The sequence below is a fragment of the Macrobrachium rosenbergii genome, chromosome 16 (genome assembly GCF_040412425.1).
Source record: "Macrobrachium rosenbergii isolate ZJJX-2024 chromosome 16, ASM4041242v1, whole genome shotgun sequence".
NCBI classification, from domain to species: Eukaryota; Metazoa; Arthropoda; class Malacostraca; order Decapoda; family Palaemonidae; genus Macrobrachium; species Macrobrachium rosenbergii.
In genome coordinates, this window is record NC_089756.1 from 44,224,516 (window position 1) to 44,244,062 (window position 19,547).

The window sequence follows — 19,547 nt, forward strand, 5'->3', positions numbered from 1 at the left end:
ATGAAAGCGTTTATAAGAATTAAAGCAAAAAGGAAATTCATTTTGATATACATGCATAACTTTGTCCGATTAAGAGTATTCATTTGCTCAAATTGTTATTCCACTGCTTTGTCTTAGGGTATTACATACTTTGCTAATGGTCTTTGTCTTTTTCAGAGAGAGAGAGAGAGAGAGAGAGAGAGAGAGAGAGAGAGAGAGAGAGAGAGAGAGAGAGAGCTCACCTAAATATATTTTATACAAATAATTGAGTAAATGGAGGTGAAAAAGTATATTTAAAATGAGTTTGGTCAAGTAAATAATTACTGGTCCGAAGTATTCCCAACGAACATCTTTACTTACTTTAATCCCCAAATACAGTTCAGTTCTAATATATGTCAGTCAGTCAGTCGTATACTAGAGTTTTTGTTGATAAGTCGTACACTACATTTTTGTTGATAAGTTTTCATCAATTCTGCTATATTTAACAAGGCTGCGCCTTCGTTAAAGTTGGACACATATTTCTCCGGGAAATTTAGATATTTTTATCATGGACTGTGTCGCCATCTTGCAATGAAACGTGGGTATAAGAGTCCTTAGGTTTATAAACACCCGCGACACTTATTATTATTATTATTATTATTATTATTATTATTATTATTATTATTATTATTGACGCTTTGAGCATTGGATCTTAAATGTGTAGAAGACTTTAAAGTACAGTATATGCCAAAGAAATAGTAGCCCAAAATTTTTAATTCAGCTTGCATTGCTCTTGGGCCCTTGGCACGATTATGACAGACGTTTAATATATTTTCCTTTGATGTGGTCTCCGGTTTAGTTCAAATTCCAAACAGAATCGGAATTGAATAGAATCAGAGTGCTTTCACGTATCGCTCAATAATTTGTTCCAGGTAAAACCATCCCGAATTCCTCCCTCAGAAAGGGGTGTCAAATAGAGAACACGGGAGTGAATGGGCTGCCTATTCCTCCCTCCCTCCCCACTGCCTTCCACCCAGCCCACCCACGCCCCCCTCCCTGTCCCCCAGGGCCAGGATGTGTCGTGTAGTTGTCCTAACGGGAAAGCATTTGTGGCAGTTGTGTGACGTGCAGTGAAGGATTCACACCCGGTGTCCTGACACCTCCCGGATTCCACAGTAACAAAATAGGAACCTGGTGGGCATTAGCTGACATGACAGGTCAGTAGTGGCCCTGGGGACGTGACCCCCATTTCCCCCCATTCCCGGCCTCCCTCTCTCTCAGCCCCTCTATTGGTTGGACAGTGTCACTTCTCATGTCGGTTAGGTTTTTCCATTTCCTTTTATATATTGTCGGACATTTTTGGTTTTTCATTTGTTTTTCTTTTTCGATACGTTAGGTGGCATTTATTATTTGGCATGGAGTTGACCTCTCTTGCTTGATCTCTTGACAGGCAAGCCATGATAGTGTCGCTGTTAATAAATAAGGGGGAGAAAGGGGGCCGCTTATGACTGGGGAATGACCCCATTTCACCCTGTCATTTCTTCGATGATCCGACTGGAATATATAATGCTGCTTTTCTCAGAGTTGTGTATATTCGATGAAGAGAAAGTTACGTCGAGGCGATCGTTGCGAACGAAAGAATGACGGAGAGAGAGAGAGAGAGAGAGAGAGAGAGAGAGAGAGAGAGAGAGAGAGGGTCGGCCTCCCCGGGGTTTACGACCCATTTCATACGGCAGTGGCTGGATTAAGAACCAGATGAATGCCCCATGAACTGCCCTAGTCAGTCTTTTTAACTCCAATTACCCATACTTAGTGCCTCTGCCTTTTACCCTCCCTCTTACGCGAAGTTCCCCATGGGAATAAGTTTTTTTTTTATACTAACCCCCCCCTTCTTTAATTCCCCCACTCCCAAAACCTCGTTTCCCCAGTCTTTTGAAGGAGAGGAGGAAAAGTCTATTCACATTTTTAAAGGATTTTTTTTCTTGGCATAATATTCATAAAGATTTAATACTCTTGGCCACTACAGATGCTGTGCTCTCTTACTCAGTAGCATTATTGTTTCAGATTTTCATAAATTTATACTGTCACTAAAGTGTTTGTTTTGCTCTGAAGGACAGAGGTTGGATTTAATTAAAAATCGTTGTCGAGGATATAATCACCGGCTATATTTCAAAACCATATCAGTGCGATTGTTATAAAATCGGGAGTATAACGAAAACAAGATTTTTCTCCTGCTGTTCAGAGAGAGAGAGAGAGAGAGAGAGAGAGAGAGAGAGAGAGAGAGAGCCAAGGCTCTTAGGGTCCTACGAGAGGGGAATATAGAGGACTTTAATATTGGCGTAACTCAGTACCAGCACTGAGCCTAACATTTGTAATTTGCTCTGCCACTCCCCCTGCATGGCAAGTGCCTCCTTAAATGGTCGAGTTGTACGTTGGGCTCTCTCTCTCTCTCTCTCTCTCTCTCTCTCTCTCTCTCTCTCTCTCTCTCTCTCTCTCTCTCGTTTGTAAAGTTGTTAGGTGCGATTATGTGTTCTCGTAAATTGAAAATATTTAAAAAGCGTCTAGGAATACAGGGCGTTCCTAATTTCAGTTTTATTCTGAATTCATATTCATGCGCCAATTATTAAGAGCGATGTCGAAAATGGTATGATGTTAGGGGTTCATTCTATTTTTTTATTTCCTTATATATGGAAAAATATGAATCCTCTTTACATATATTTATCGGCTTGATGAAAAGAATTAACACGATATTCATCGAGTAATGAGTGTTGTTTAATAATTGTCTATTTTATATGATTCTTAATTGATTTATATTTATGTATCCTCTGTTTAAATCAGGAATATTATAGCGTCGATGTAAGTGATCATGTAACATTTTCTCCTTGGAATGTTAAAGAAACACTTGCAGGCTTGAGAAAATCTTCATTTGCATTGCGTGTTAACTTACCTTGAAGAGAAAATGGACCAAACGTTAAATTAGGCTATATTTACTTGTATATAAAATCGTGATTTTAAAGAGTTTTCTAGAAGAATAAGTTAACTGAAAAGTATCCGCCTTTTCTCTTTACTAAATAAGTTGTTATAGAATGTACGTCCTCCGCAAACGCAGTAGTCACTTCCCCTATTTCCTCAGGATTCTTTCGATTATCCGCTGTGTTTATTGCTCCCATGAAAGTGAATAAAAAGAAAATGGAACTCAGAATAACGTTGACAGCATCACAAGGCTACTATGGTAATAAGGAAGGGTAAAAGAGTATCGGTGGTGAGTTGGGCGTCGGACCACATGGGTGGTACTCCGATGGGAGTGGGGCGGGGGGTAGGCATTGTGGTGCCGTTTACGAGTGAGTCCGGTGGGTTACGGCCCATAACAGAGCATCACGGCCTCCTCCACCACCTTATAAAACCCACAATCTTCAGTCGAACGGCTTGTCTCGGACACCCTACAATTCGCACTGTGTCATCGACATCGTCCTGATGCTGATTCATTTCGGACGGTTCCTCTCCGTCTTTGGCAGACCCGCCGAGGCCTCCCACCTCTTGCCGAAGGTAATCAACACTCCTGGCGATCTCGGGTCCATTTAGGGTGCTTCTGAAGGCGAGAACGAGGCGTTGTGGCCAGTTAGGGCTCCCCCACAAGCGTCGTTGGGTCTCCTTGACTTTGCCCTCCTGGAGGCGCAACCTGAACGTAGCTGGAGAGACCCATGATTGGTCATTTACGAGGCTGTGCCACCAAGACAAGTGATTGGCTAGAGTTGTTACGACCCATCAAGTATTTTATTTCTCTCTCTCTCTCTCTCTCTCTCTCTCTCTCTCTCTCTCTCTCTCTCTCTCTCTCTCTCTCTCGTTTATATTTCTTATTTTCAATAGTTTTATGAAGTTTTATAAGGCAAGTGAGGATTGGGTCATCTGTTGCTGTAGATATGTTTAGGCAGTATACTCCGGTTGTGAAAACTGAAACCCAAACATTTAAACGCGAGGCTCAATGAGATATTTATGACTTGATTACCTTGCTAACCTTCATTTGTCATGCTGCATGTCGTTTAGTTATCTCAGAGTACTTTCAAGTGTGGAATTTGAGTAGGAACACTTATAATGTTAATGTTGCTCAGTGAATTGGAATGGCATTAGATGCTCACATGTTGAAAGTATCCCACTGGATTGTGTTTACATTTTTAATAATCTTAAGGTTAAGACATTGCTCAAATGATGAAAAAACCAGTATTTTGACGAGTTTGTGATTTTCGGTAATTATTAGTTTGAAGATTTGTTTGTTCTTTGTATCCTTTGAGCAGTGGCATTGTTTGTACTAATGTTTTTTTTCTTCCATCAAAGATTTATAATGTCCAGCCCACCAGAGCATGTTTCAGAAGAATATTCATTTATTCATTCATATTAGAGTGTTCATTTCAGTTTTTACTTGATTGATCAGTCTCTTGAATAAATCTGAATAATTTTTTAATTTTTTTTTTTTTTTTTTTTTTTTTAGTTTACCGTCATTGAATATATTTGAAAGTCCCTTTCCTGGTGGGCTGGATACAGCAGCCATGATGCAAAAAAAAAAAAAATGTAAATAATGAATCGGAGGCGAGCATAGTCTCACCTTGCCGATCCTCACGTTGTGGCCAATGGTTATTTGCAGGAGACGCCGACGAAATTTTAGCAAGCAGGCTTCTGAAATTCTGAATGAATATTTCTACTCCAACCTGTCAAACCCGTATCCCTCTGAGGAGGAAAAAGAGGCTCTGGCACGTCGCTGTGGCATAACCGTGAACCAGGTACAACTGTCTTCCATCATCATCCCCCCCACCACCCCCCCATCATCACAAAAAATTTTATTTTTATCCGACCCACCAACCCACCCACCAAACCGACTACCACCCCCCAACAATCTCCTTTTCCCCACATCCAGGGGAAAAAGATTATTTTTTTTTTTTATTTACCTTGCAGCCAAAAGTAGCCACACTGCTCTCACTGCCACCCCCACCCCACTTCTTCGTCTCCTTCTTCATAAGACTTTCTCTTCTTAGTTTCAGCTTTTCTCTTCCTTTGTTTTATTTTTTTAATTTTTCATTCTCTAAGCAAGTTGCTGTTCCCTCCTTCCCTCGCTCAGCCAACTGCATCCGTTCAATTACTAAACGATGTTGATGTTTCAGATGATGGTCTTTATTTTTGCCAACATTTTTATTTTCATTTTGGTCCTTGTTATGTGACCTCGGATAGTAGTGAGTGGATTGTAGGGCACGGCAGTGACACACGAATGGGCACTAATCCCACTAGATGTTAGCGTAGATTTTATTTATGATTTGTTTTCCTTGTTTTAATGATCAAAGAATCTACATCCAAGGGCATTGTAGTGGTGATGTAGTGCTCAGTATTAGTGTTTTGCTTACCCTCCTCCTTTTGATTCCGAACTCCCTCGTCTCTCTCATTTGATATATTTAAACTCTTCTCCTCCTCCTCCTCCTCCTCCTCTTCCTTCTCCTCCTCCAGTGCATTTGTCGTCCCTCCTCACCCTCGCACATTCACGCTCCACCCTTTAAGCCTTTATAGTTAGCAACCTTGTCGTTTTAACTGATTCTTGCGTCGGGTGTGGGCAAGACATGTCTGAAGGTGCATTAGGGATAATAAGTGCTTTGTCCCTTAAAATGAAACGGAAGATGTGGGAAGAGGGGGCAGTGTATCCTCTGAGCAGTCGTCTACGGCATGCAATACAACCAACTGCAACTGGCTGGCGTGACGGAGACCTGCAACAATTGTTGACACAGGACACACATACACACACACACACACACATCGCTCGCGGGGTGTAGAGAGCTTGGAGCTGTCCTCTCCCTGGCCTGCCACTGCTGCCACCTGGGCATTTGATTACTGTTCACTGAATTACTCATCGTCATCATCTTCATGTCCTGTGTATCAAGGAGCTCTTGCCTCATTTTAACCGGTTTTGTTATATTTCTGTTCGTAACATTTTGTTGACCTTTAAGTTTTTGTTTTAACGCTTCATCTTGCGCGAGAGTCATGCAGACGATAACGATGCGTACAGAGCATGCCCAGGTGACAGCAGGTACGGTAAGAGAGAGCTAGAGAGAGTATAACGCTTGGTGGACGGTGTTGTGGCGCTTTTTTTGGTAGTTTCGTTGTCCCTTTTATCCCCACTTTTACCCCTAAATACAGATCAAGAGAAAGATTAAACAACCTCCTAGTCCTCCTTCGTCCTTCTCATATGATGACCTCTTCTTCCTCAATTGCCCTACTCCATCCTCATTCCCCATAGCTTTTTTTTATTTGGTCAAAGGTGTTTTTTATGGCTGTTCTCTTTCAGGCGCAAAAGACGCAACTTTTCCAAACAAGCTACAGAGATTTTGAACGAGTACTTTTACTCGCACCTAAGTAACCCCTACCCTAGTGAAGAGGCCAAGGAGGAATTGGCCCGGAAGTCAAATATAACAGTGGCTCAGGTAAAGAAACGTGTAACGGTCTCTCTCGTTAACTTCTTTGCAGGAAACGAAGACGAAACTTTAGTAAACAAGCTATTGAGATCCTGAACGATTACTTCTATTCCCACTTATCCAATCCCTATCCGAGCGAAGAAGCCAAGGAGGAACTGGCCCGAGCGTGCGACATCACGGTACAGCAGGTATGGCGCCTCCAAAGGACACCAAATGCTACCCAGGACCCCTCCGACACCCGTGGGCGGCGGCGCCAAGTCCCCTCTCCCCTGGCCCCCCCAAAAGTGAAAGCATATTAGGACTACCCAGCACCAGTGCCCGTGTTTTTTTTTTTTTTAAGAAAATAAAATGGTCACCGTACAGTCCTGAAAAGCGAGGCCTTGAAACAAAAATGGCACTTTTTCCCATATGTAGTTTTTCAACAGTTAATGTCACAGCCAGTACTGTTGCAGCAATAACTACCACTACCACTTTTACTCATACAACAACTACTACTATAGTGATGCTGATACTACTGCTATTACTTCTCCGAAGACCAGTGATGACGTGATAATGGCGATGACCACCCACGGGTGTTGGAGGTGGACCTTCCCAGGCCAGCTCCCGGCCAACTACAACAACAACAGCAACAACACTTTTAAAGGAGATCTGTTTCCTTACATCACTGTCACTTTGACTAGGCACTTTCTCATGCTCGGAGCCTTTGTACCATGTCAGGGCTTTACCTACCTTCACATAATTGGAATGACTTTTTTCATTATTTTTCATTTGTTTGATTGTTTGCCCACGTGATGCACGCCCGTGTAAAAGTGTTCACTGACAAAAAAATAATAATAATGCATACATCAGTAAATAGTACAGTAGGCGTGACCCCCCCTTCCTGACGTTTGGGTGCTGGCCTGGGAGTGTGTGATCCGCCTGACAGCGCCACAACCGCAGAAGGAAAAATGAAAAGGAATCATGTTGTCAGAGAGGAAAAAGACCAAAGGAGAGGAGTTCCTGGGAGTATGGTGCCACTCGCCTCATGATAAAAAGAAAGTGTCCAAAATTGTATCCATATATGATTTTGGTCACAGCTGAACCAGTTACACCCCCCCTGCTGTGTCGTGATGCCACGCTATGGTGAGGGCGTGTCGTGCCCATCTCCCCAAATTTTATTTTTGTTTAATGTTTTTCATCTCATTCTTTTCTTCACTAATCCACTAACATGCGGCACGCCGCCCTCCCTCCACCCCCTCCCACTCGCTGCTAGCCGCTTGCGGAGTGCCGCGTCTCCCATTCTTTGTATTCATTCATTCCCACATCTCTCCTGAAGCCCATTCCATTTACGGATTACGATTACTAGACTACTTTTGCCTTGTCCTCATGATGCACACTCGTACCAAAGACTTCTCGTTTCGTTGATGACAGACATCCACGCAGAGTCCTTTAGCATTTTGTTCTTTAAGTATCCATTTTGTTTTCATTGATTTGAACATCATTGTTTTTTTTTTTTTTTTTTTGTGGGCTTTGATATGTTGCCGGAGATGTGGGAAGAATTTTGCGTGTGGAACGCTGTGCCCCGTTTGCTGGCTGCTCGTGTGACTTCCTTCAGCGTTCCCCTCCAAAAGAAACCCCGGCCGTAGTGTGCTGTCACTGTCTCTCTCTCTTCTCGTGGCACTCGTAGAAGTGTGCTCCTGGCACGTGGGTGGCTGGCAGGCACTCTTCGTCCGGTGACCCAGGGCCGTTCGGGATGGGCCCTCCTCACACTTGAAGTGCCTCTGCAAGCAGCTTCTTTTTGCTTCAAGGCTTCGAAAGGAAGAGGCGTCCGCCCTCTGTGGCACTGGCCTGAGATGAACGAGTGCCTCCTGCTTCACGGGTCAGGATGGGCTCTTGTTGCTGCTGCCACTCCAGTGTCAATTTCTTGTGATCGCTTCTGCCATATTTTGTTCTCATAATTTTTATGGTTGAGAGAGGAAGAACGAAAAACATTCATATTTACAGTATATATATATCGCTTTCTGTTAGAGCTGCTTTTCGGCCCAACTTTCTCAGCCCTCTTTAGTGTACTTGATAATAAGTATTTAAAAAAAAACGCGCGAAGTCCTTTGCATCCTTATATATTTTAATCTTTATCATCAACCTCCTCCTCCTTACCTGTGTCCCTCAGACAAAATTAACCACCTGCAAATGTGTTCATATAAGTATTCATGATGACAAACATAAACAACTTTTGGTTTAGGTGAGGTAGCCAGGACCCGTGGCACACCCGCCTTCTCAGCCTGAGACGAGACAAAATGAAATTTGTTGAAATGTAAAAATCTCTGTAGGTTGGAGAAAACCAGCCACGTAGTCTCCCAGCTTGTCTGTGCCTCCATGCTTGCATCTTTCTTGTATAGCTCCAGTTTTTTGTTTACTTTCCTTTTAGTGTTTTGCATTTGCACGTTTATTGATCACGCTTGCATGTTTTAGTTTCTATTTGTTATTGATTTTTCCTTCTTAGTCAGCCTAGCGTGCTTTGTTGCATACCGTTATTTTGTTTTCTCCTGTCTCTGTTTCCTTCCTTAATCTGTGTTGCCAAACCTCAAATCCTTGCTTAATTATAAGTTCCCTTCAGTATTGTTCTCTCCTTCATCTCATTATTATTATTATTATTATTATTATTATTATTATTATTATTATTATTATTATTATTATTGGGATCTTTCGGAATCTCTAACTAAAACAATGTTCGGCCATTGTATTATATCGAACTATTCTTTTGTGTTTTTTATGACTTTTTCTTTCATTTTAAAACTGTACATTATAGCCTCAAAATTTTAACGAACATTGTCGAGAATCAGTATTGAAACTCAATGTGTGTTTCCAATAAGAAGACCTAAAATTCTTTCACAACGAAATCGTAAAGATGCACATGAATTACTGAGTGATGCAATACATTTGAGTGCAATATGTATATGTCTTTACCTTTTCCCACAAAGGCCTTCTCATTTAGGGGATGTAACTGACCCTTTACCCCTCAGGTCTCCAATTGGTTCGGCAACAAACGCATCAGGTATAAGAAGAATATAGGGAAGGCCCAGGAGGAAGCCAACTTATACGCCGCCAAGAAAGCAGCCGGTAAAATGCCGCCAGGTTTTTCGTTTGTGCACAGTCAACGTCTCGTGTTGAGCCCCAGTTCGACTCCTGCTCTTGGAAAACAGGAATGTGCTCTCGGTTTGAAAGTTAATGATTGATTCTAGGCGTTGAAGACATTCATTTTCAAAATTTGTTGAGTATGTTAACCTGTAATTGGTTCAACGCCTTGTCCCAGGAGTCGAGCTGGTTTTAAGTAGATGTTTAGCTTCATGGCTTTAAACGAATTTTCTTTTGTGTGTGTGTATGTGTATACACAGTGTAAACAAACAGATATGAACACCCATTACTTAAAATACACAAAGTGCACGTAGAATAAAAAAAAAATAAGCCTTTAGAAAACCAAATGAAAGCTCAGGTTCCAAGCGCTTTCATTTGCTGTTTTGCACACACACACACACACACACACTGTGTATGTACTTGGATGTAAGTATGCATATGTGTTACCGGACCATACCCATGTGGAAGTACCCTCTCCCTCGTCGCTTTTTTTTTTCTTTCTTAGTCACAGTTTATAGTAATAATTTTAGTCTGTGTTCCTATACTAATTCAAATTGTTTCACATGAGCCTTTTCCTTCCCTTCTGGGACCAGAAGGTGAAGAAAATGGATCTTGCAAATAAGCACTTTGTATGTTATAAAACATGAAAATTATTTTAGATAATTTTTAGATGTCTTAAATATAGCATAAGGAACACGCATCCAATGGTTTCCAGTCATAAGAATTCAATTTGTGTTAGAAAACGAAAAGTTCTTTTATTATTTAAGCATACGAAACTTCTGCGTATGCGATAAGCGTAAGTACCCAAATACTCACCATATATGGTTGCTTTCACAAGCTTTTTTTTTCTTTCTTAAATTACTCTGCACTGACACTGAACGAAGCTCTGAAATAAAAGCAAGGTCTTGGCTGTACAACAAAATTTAATTAGTTGTTCCATGAGTGTCATGAAACAAAGTAAAACCACAAATTTTTGTCCAAAACCGCTTGTTAGTTTGCGTGTATTGCCAGAGAGACTGAGAGAAAAATGCGAAGGTATAACCGTTTGGATTTAATAAGGCACCGAATATATATATATACACACATTCATGAAAGTACAAATGCCGTTTAATATCTAATTCACTCTACTTTGGGAATATCCCCTTCGGTGATAATTCCCCATCGGGGACATTCCCGAAGTCTGCGTGAATTAGATATCAAGCGACATTTGTAGCTTCATGAATGTATATAAATCACGGTGTGATAAAAACTTCATATATATATAAATTATATATATATGTGTATGTATATGTATATATATGTATGTATGTATGTATACATAATATATGCTGTACACACACACAGTATATACAGAGGCATATATACCTACTTATACACGAGTGTATGTATGTCTGTATGTTTCGAATTAACGCATCAAGTATCTAATGATTCTAATCGAACGCAATTTCGAAATGGCAGTTCCTTTTTATTTTAAATTATATTTTTTCCTTTTCCTTTGAAACCGTTCGAAGCTGGGATTGTTTTTCCGTGTTGTTGCATGTCGTTATTTTTGCATCCGGAAAATCAACTTGATAAATGGCCTTTCAGCTTGATGCCCTCAGAGATTGCTGGTTTTACGAATGCCTGGAAACAAGGCTGTCACTGTGTTCTTGGAACCCAGTGTTATTGAAGTGGCACATTTTCATCTGACCTTTATTTTGTATTTCTTTAAAGCTTTGGGGTCCCGGTAACAGTATAATGGTAATACTGTCGTTGATTTTGATTATTTTTTTTTTACTCTAAAATAAAACTTTACATAGTATATTTTTTTTAATCTAAAATAAAACCCTACATAGTATATTTGAGGGATTGCGACTGTTTTTCATTGCATTGTGCTTAGTGTAAGGTAAAAATTGAAGGTGCAATTGTGTTAGAGCTGCGGACTGTCACTCGATGGGCCGGAGTTCAATTCCCCCGGCCGGCTGATGAAGAGTTAGAGGAATTTATATCTGGTGATAGAAATTCATTTCGCGCTATAATGTGGTTCGGATTCCACAATAAGCTGTAGGTCCCGTTGCTAAGTAACCAATTGGTTCTTAGCCACGTAAAATAAGTGTAATCCTTCGGGCCAGCCCTAGGAGAGCTGTTAATCAGCTCAGTGGTCTGGTTAAACTAAGGTATACTTAACTAGACTTAGGAGCAAACACATCCTGCGGATCTTGAGGTTTTTCATTATTTGCTCCTTTGTAAAATCGCAACTGGTGTGTATCAGTTTTTCCAGTCGTTTTAAATAGCTAATTTAGCGTGGATAATATACCGAAAGATATTGCATCCAGTCTTTGGCCTTCAGATATGAAACCAGGCCTTTATAGCATTCCGTAAAAGGTGACAAATACGGAAGAATTCTGTTAGAACGTTTGTTGGACTCCTCGGGAGATCAGCAGTCCACGCTCCACGGATTGTCTGTTTGGTGAGGGTTCCTTCTGTAACTCGATGCTTTGGAATTTTCTCTTATTATTATGTTTCCCCATGTTTTTGTGTTTCTGTAACCCCTTTTGAAGGGCGATTTGAAAGGTGGATAATACCCCTTCATTCGGCTTAGACTGCATTTTTTCTTTGATGCTTAGGTTGAAAACCACTAAATTATGTCCTGCTGGTTAACTTGCATATTTATTGGAATGTTATTGTAAAAGATTTACGGATAACACTAACCATTTTTCTACTTTCTGATTTAATCATTGGTTTATTCAGGCTAATAAATGACGAAGAAAATTGTAAGGTATCACGAAGTTTTTGTTCCGTGTCCAGCTCGTCCAGAGCTGTATAATTAGGCATCATTGCAGACTGTCAAATTTATTGAATGCTGTAAACAGTGAGTGAAAATTTTTTATGAATCTCAACTAGATGTGCTGTGGGTGAGAGCAGTCGCCTTATTTTTTCGTTCCTCTTGACAGTTACATTCAAAATCCGCTACAAATTGGTTCAGGTTTTAAAAATGTTCTCAGAAGGGAATAGGTTGCAGTCCAAAAGGAAAATAGACGCACTTCTTAGCATAATGAGATGGAATAAAGAACGGTAAATTGAAGAAATAAAGATATCATTTTCGGCCCAAGGTTGGAGTTATAAATTTATATGATTTGATAGAATAGCTTGAAAGATTGTAGTACCGAAGGTAAAAATATTTGTTTGTGAGAAATTGGGTTTATGAATAGAGAAACTAAAAAAGACAGAGGGACAGAGGACAAGATTTGAGCATAGAAACATTGAATATTATTACGAAGGAAAAACATTTAGTACAAGCATAAATTAAATGAAAAGCATCTTGATATGAAAAAAAAAACTTTAAACCGGTAAAATCCAATGATGGGAAAAAGATCATCGGTTGGTCACCCGTATGGCAGCCCGGACTAAGTGGTGTGTTTCTGAGGAGGGAAAACTAATTGGCAAAATGAAAAGAGGGAAATGTACCGAAGACGCTAAGTGTAAGATGGAGATCAGCGAAAATAAAATAAAGTTTTTCGAAATTTGTTTTGTATCAGCATTTTCACAAATCTCTCTTGGTGGACAGTATATGGAGACTGTAAGAAAAAGTTGATAAAATGCTGGGACTCAGAAAACGAAGGTCATGGAGAGAGGCGAAAAATATGATCAGGTTTAGGAGTAAGAAAGGAGAGATGTTGGTAGGGGGCAGGGGAGGAGTTAGGGGTTCAAAAAAGGGGAAGGGACTTGGGATGGGATTGGTAGTGGGGAGGGGTGAGGAGGGGAAGTCGGGGGACAGGGGACTCAGAAGGAAGCAGCCCGCGCCCTCGTTCCTTAGTGTGCGCCTTATGAGTTGGGGGGCCAGGCGACAAGTGCATTCAATGGTTTGGGAAGCGGTCCACACCGTCCTCATGTCCCTCCTCCATCGCAGGCAGTTATCAACCTTTTAGCCTCGTGACGTAAGGGCGGCGATTGCCACTTCTTTCCCCGGAATCCATGCCCTTTTGGTGCCCTCCCTACTTCAATTATTATACTGCAGTAACTCGGACGGGAGAAATTAAGTCCCACGTTGCAGTCGTACGCCATCTTCTGCGGGGCATCATTAAGGACGAATTTTCTTGAATTCCCGTTTGAGGAATGGCCTCTATCTCTTCGACAACTTCGGATGACTATGTCGTTACCCAGAAGCTTCTCGGGAAGATTTCTCGTTATTCTTCTCTCTCTCTCTCTCTCTCTCTCTCTCTCTCTCTCTCTCTCTCTCTCTCTCTCTCTCTCTCTCTCTCTCGCACACATGTTCCATATACTGAGATAAATAGTCCCAAACATATGAGAAGGATGTGTGAGATTCTCTCTCCCTCTCTTTCCCACCTATCCCAATAATAATTATCTTTGTCTCTTTCGTAAGGATTTAGAGAGTTCACTGACCCACCCATTCCAGTAATTAAGTCTTTCTCGGCCATTGATAAGTAGATTTTATCTCGTGTATTAGTGACAAGATGAAGCATTGTTCAGCTACTCTTAAGTAGGTAATTTCTCTCTCTCTCTTTCTCTCTCTCTCTCTCCGGAAATGAAAGAAAGCTTGTATAGGAAATGTAATTTTGGCTCCGTTTGCTTTTTGGTGTTCACTGAGAGCAGTGATTAGAAATTTTATTTATTTATATATTTTTTTGTAACAGTACATGCACGCTGTAGGTTATATCTCTTGTTTGCTGAGAGAAGTGATCGAGAAATTTATTTTTTGTAAGTATATGCACGCCGTAGGTTATATCTTGATATTTTGGTAAAGGTGAGGGTTCTCCGTCGAGATTATGATTTGACCATGTGTGACTGTGGATGCTGGAATCCACTGAGTGAATATTTTTTTATGAATCTCAGCTAGAATTTGCTTTGGGTGAGAGCAGTCGCCTTATTTTTTCGTTTCTCTTCACAGTTATATTCAAGATGCTCTACAGATTGGTTCAAGTTTTAAATATCACCTCATGATGAAACAGGTTGTAATCCATACTGAAAATAGACGCTAGCTTATTAGCATAATTTGACGGTAATAAAGGACGCTAAATTGAAGAAATAAATATTTCATTTTCGGCGCAAGGTTTGATTTATAAACATATATAAAATCTGATAAAGTAGGTTGTGTAGATGTACAAATAATTTCACATCCCACGTTGTTCATTCTTAACTCTTTCTCTTTCGGCTTAAAACCACGTCCATATACCTTATATTCTTCAGGGCTGTACCAAAGAAAAATCAGGCCTATGCTAATTAGGAGTGTTATACTTTAAAAAAGGAAATTACCGCAATGAATATTCGTCTCTTAATTGAAAAATAAAGCTCTGGGCTCTGCTGGATAAGTGGTATTGGTATTTTAAATTTTTAGAAAATCAGGGCTGTTGAATAAGGGAGGTAGTCAAGAAAATGAGGGTCGTGTTAAATAAAGCTTGAGTTTCGAAACAGTTAGGGCTTAGCTGATTAGTCTTGGCATGTGCTGACCCATTTTTCTGCTTGAAAATATCCAACTGTATAATATTTTTTAAAGGGACTAACATACAAATTAAAAGGAGTAAGTAAGAATAACATCGGTACTCAGTCCACGTAAAATCAAACTGTTTTGAATGATGTAGTTGGCGAGTTTGCTAGGTGTCGCAGTTAATGAGTTTGACGTAAAATCCTAACGGTTTGTTTTTCTCGTTAGAAAAAACTGCGAGAGGGCGACTTGCGTTGGAAGTTTTCTGCTAGGTGAAATAACAGGCGATTTATTCTCGATGCATCACTGCTTTATTTTGCCTTCGATTCTGCAGTTGTGGGAACTGAAAAAAAGTGATGTTTGTTTTATGATGAATGTATTGAATGATGTTTGTTTTTCTCTGAGCCATCCTATGCGTCTGCAAGTAATTTACGTTTTACGTTTCTGTGGAAACGGAATAAATAATTTACTTCTTTTGGAAGCGAAAAACGGATTCCAAAGTTCATGTAAGAGTACCGTATGACGTTATGGTCACAGTTACCTATACTTGTTCTGTGTGTCTTGGCAATTTTGTTAAACAACTGTCTTTACCATTGCAGTGCCATTACTCCGTAATTTGCTTTTATGTTCAGTAATTTGCCGTTCATGAGGCTTCTTTTGAAGTACCGATGTACCGCCTTGCTTATTCATTACTGGGATTCCTTTAAAAGTACCGAAAATATTCCGTAACTGCTGTGATGCGATAGTAGAAATAGCAGACATCTGTTATTGTTGGAAGAGCAGCAGCTCGGTATTCTTTGGGAACTTGTGTAAAGTCACCACTTGTCAGGAAAAAAAGAAAAATGAAAACATGAGTCCAGGGTAACCAATCAACTTTTAAAGAATTTCGGAATTTTTGTAACGCTGTAGTTTCCATACTTTTTGCACTGTTTCCTTAAGGTTTTATTTTCATGAATTTGTTTTAATCTACGTAAAATAGTCGTATTTTGATTAAGAATGAGATTTCTAACTTTTAAACAAATAGACAAAAGAATTCCGTTATTCAGTTATTTCCTCACGATAATTCCCCACAGAAAATTACTGAGCAAGTGAAAAAGAATAAGAATATTGCAAAAGGTCAAAACATGATTATGATAAACCGGAGACCTTAGTGGCATGCCCAGTTGCCTGATTGCATGGTGCTTTTGTTAGGGTGGAAAAAAATAATTGCCGTTGTACATTTAAAGGTTAAAGAACATTGCCCACCAGTCGGCTTGGTTTTGTAATACCATTGTACACTGCTCTGGTTGTGGTGTGTGATGTCCATCACTGCAACCTAATTGATTGGCAAGTGCCAAGAATAAAATATTTTAGGACAGAGATAGAGAACTTTAATTTTAAAATTTTGGAGGTTGCGGTGGGAAGATAGATATGTTGAATGTTTAACTTACACACACACAAACACGCGATAGATATGTTAAATGTTTAACTTGCACACATACACAAGGAGCAGTAATGCCCGAAGAAGCCATTTTATATTGCAGTAATTCATCTTAGTAAATATCCTAGTAATAACTGACGTTTATGTAACCCAACAATATATTTTATTGCTATCATGAGTATGTATTGCCTTTTTAGTTGTTGGTAGAGTTTCTGTCAAGAAGTTATTGTTGTTATTACTGGAATTTTTGGTAAGGTCATAACATATTTAATATAGTGTTGGCGTGTTTTGTTAGTAAAAACTACTATGGTATTACTTGGTGTGGGTTAAAGAAAATCAGTCTAGGCTATTTACCTGGGCGATTCATGTTTGATGTTATTGGGATTAGTTTCTGCCAGGATTTTCGTAAGTAGGAGAAGCCTTAGTTTCTAAATGGGATTTGTCGTAGGCAGCGGCAACCTTTACTTAACAGATTGATTCATGGGAAGTAACTTCTATGTAATCACTGGGATTTGCGTGAATTAACCCCACCCTTAGTTACTGGGTAGTAGCATCCGTAACTGCTTTCGGATTTCTGTGAGTAGCGGGAACTGTGTTTCTCGTTACTACTGTTACTCGTGCAAAGGAGTAGCGATTGGTCATAATTACTTTGAATCATATTAGGTAGGAGCAGTCTAGTTTTTAGTGGAAATAAAAAGAGCAATATAGTCTCTTTTTGTTACTGGTATTTATATAAAGGAATGGCTGTCGATTATTTTTGAGGTTCTGCCGTCGTACGCGATGCAGCGGCGTTCTACATTATTTGTTAAAATTTGTTGGCAATTTGCTGGGAAGCGGCCTAGTTAGTTATCATTAGAAGTGCCTTAAGTATCAGTCCTTAATTTTTAATGGAATTCTTGCTAAGTATTCGGTAGCATTTCCTTTATTACGTTAAAATTGAGGTTGTAGCATGAAGACAGAACGCTTGTATTTCCATGCTACATTTTGTTACCATCAGCGCTTGTTTCCATTACATCTATGACCATATAGCATTGATAACTTATCCTTTGTATTTATGTAAGAGAAGGGAGAATAAGTCAATAATTATCATGTAAATGTCGAATACTCATAGTTGCTAAGTTTCCAAACATGTCTATGAAAACAGTGATTCCGCCATTTTTTTGGTACGCAGTAAAATATGTCGAGTATTATCCCGCCATATTCCGTCTCTTTCATAGTTAATATTGTCGAAACTTATTGTATTAGTTCACTTTCATGCTAATTAACATCAGGACTTCATCCTTTCATCTCTTTCCATGTTAATAAAAGGAACACTTTCTAACGGTGCATGTCTGTCCGCACACACTGCACTCGGCAAAAATTATGAATACGTGCTCTTATGATTGCACATGTTGAATTTATTTGCAATCAAACCAAGCAGAATTATACAGGACAGTTGCTAATTTATTTGTGATTATAGTAAATGCAGATGGACAGGACATATCAACAGTTACTAAGTTTATTTGTAATTATAATAGATGTAGATGAACAGAACAAATGAACAGCTGGTAAATTTAGTTGTAATCCGACGAAGCACAGATGAACAAGACAAGTCAGCATTTGGTAAATTATTTGTAATTACATTAAGCAAAGATGAATTAGCCAGGTTAACGGTTGGTAAACTTATGTGTAATCAGACAAAAACTGGTGGTCAGGGTAAGTCAGTAGTTTAAGAGAAAATTCTCCATACTTTGAAAGTTTCAGTATTAACGGTAAAATTGAAAGTTGATATTCTATCTTCTTTCTTATAACGAGAGAGAGAGAGAGAGAGGCTGTTCGACTACCATGTGGTGAAATATTAAAGTGGCCATAAGATGATTGACAGGTCGAGCGGAGGGGGAAAGGGATACTATTGCCACTCCAGCTGGCCACCCCCAGAGGACCTTATCCCCCACTCCCAAGGACTAGCAGTAGGTTCTGCCACTCATCTGAGTGTTGTTTTCTCTCTCTCTCTCTCTCTCTCTCTCTCTCTCTCTCTCTCTCTCTCTCTCTCTCTCTCTCTCTTACAGTTATAAATACACACACACACACACGTAAAAATTCAAAGCTATAAATCAGTGGATATTTTGTAAGCATAATAGTCGTGAAAGGTATTGGCAGCATAGCTGAGATTCAGTCTTTTAGAGACCATAAGTTCTCTCTCTCTCTCTCTCTCTCTCTCTCTCTCTCTCCAACATTTGAGAGGTCGTGATCTACATTCCATTGATGAATGTGGTGGACCGAAGAGGCATTAACTTTCCAATATATTTTTTGTAATAGATCATCCAGCTTTCTAAGAGCCGAGTTCCGGTTTCTTTTGAAGTTAGCATTTACACTTTCTTCAGTATAAAAAAAAAATAGACCCTATATCAGGAACTGTTAACATTTTCGTATGTAACTTTTTAGAAGACGAAAGTAAGTAAGTGCCCGTAAGATTTTTTTTTTTGTGAATTGGCGTCACAGTGCACATGGTCAGTACTTCATTATTATTATTATTATTATTATTATTATTTAAAAAATACTGATTGTAGCATGAGTTTTGAAACGGTGAAACATATCCTCAGTTTTTATTTTTAAATATATATGTACTCATGCATAACTGTGGATTTGTCTCTATTATTGTTATTTCTGTGTGCATTTTTGCAGTTAATTTATCAGTAGTAATATCATTACTATTAGTATCAGCCGAGTCTGTTACTGGAAGCGTGAAGTAGTTAGGGCGTGTCGTCCATAGAATTCTTCCTGTCTTGTGTAATCGATTTCCCTGCTAATGGTTTAATGCGAGGGCGTTTCTCTTGACATTTTGAAGGGAGCGTATGATTTTCATCTGGTAATGGACACTCCATCGATTTTATAAACGCTGGGATGGTCGATGATGCATTTCGTGTATTTCTGCCATCTTTGCTCTTTTACAGCCGTCAGTAACTGTTTTAAAGCTATCTTTATTTGTTTATTTAGGTGCTACATTATTTGCATACAGGTAACGACTTGATATGCTTAATGTTTAGGTAATGCTCTTTTTTTTTATTAAAAGTTTTAAATAAATGTGTAAGTCAGAATGCTAAAGGAGTAAGGTCTGACGCGCATCTCTCTCTTATACTTAACTACTTACTACATTTTTATGATATAGCTTTACACTTTTTTTCCCTCAGCGGGATATTGTTCA

General features: G+C 39.5%; 1 protein-coding gene across 5 annotated transcripts in view; it reads left to right on the forward strand.

Annotated features, from left to right (window-relative positions):
• LOC136847381 (homeobox protein extradenticle-like) overlaps positions 1-19,547 on the forward strand; it is a 78,761-nt gene that overhangs the window by 44,174 nt on the left and 15,040 nt on the right. For all 5 annotated transcript variants that reach the window (XM_067119012.1, XM_067119011.1, XM_067119015.1 and 2 more), the window contains exons 3-4: positions 4,598-4,733; positions 9,410-9,506. In XM_067119012.1, the coding sequence (XP_066975113.1) occupies positions 4,598-4,733; positions 9,410-9,506 (233 nt within the window). The remainder of the gene's footprint in view (positions 1-4,597; positions 4,734-9,409; positions 9,507-19,547) is intronic.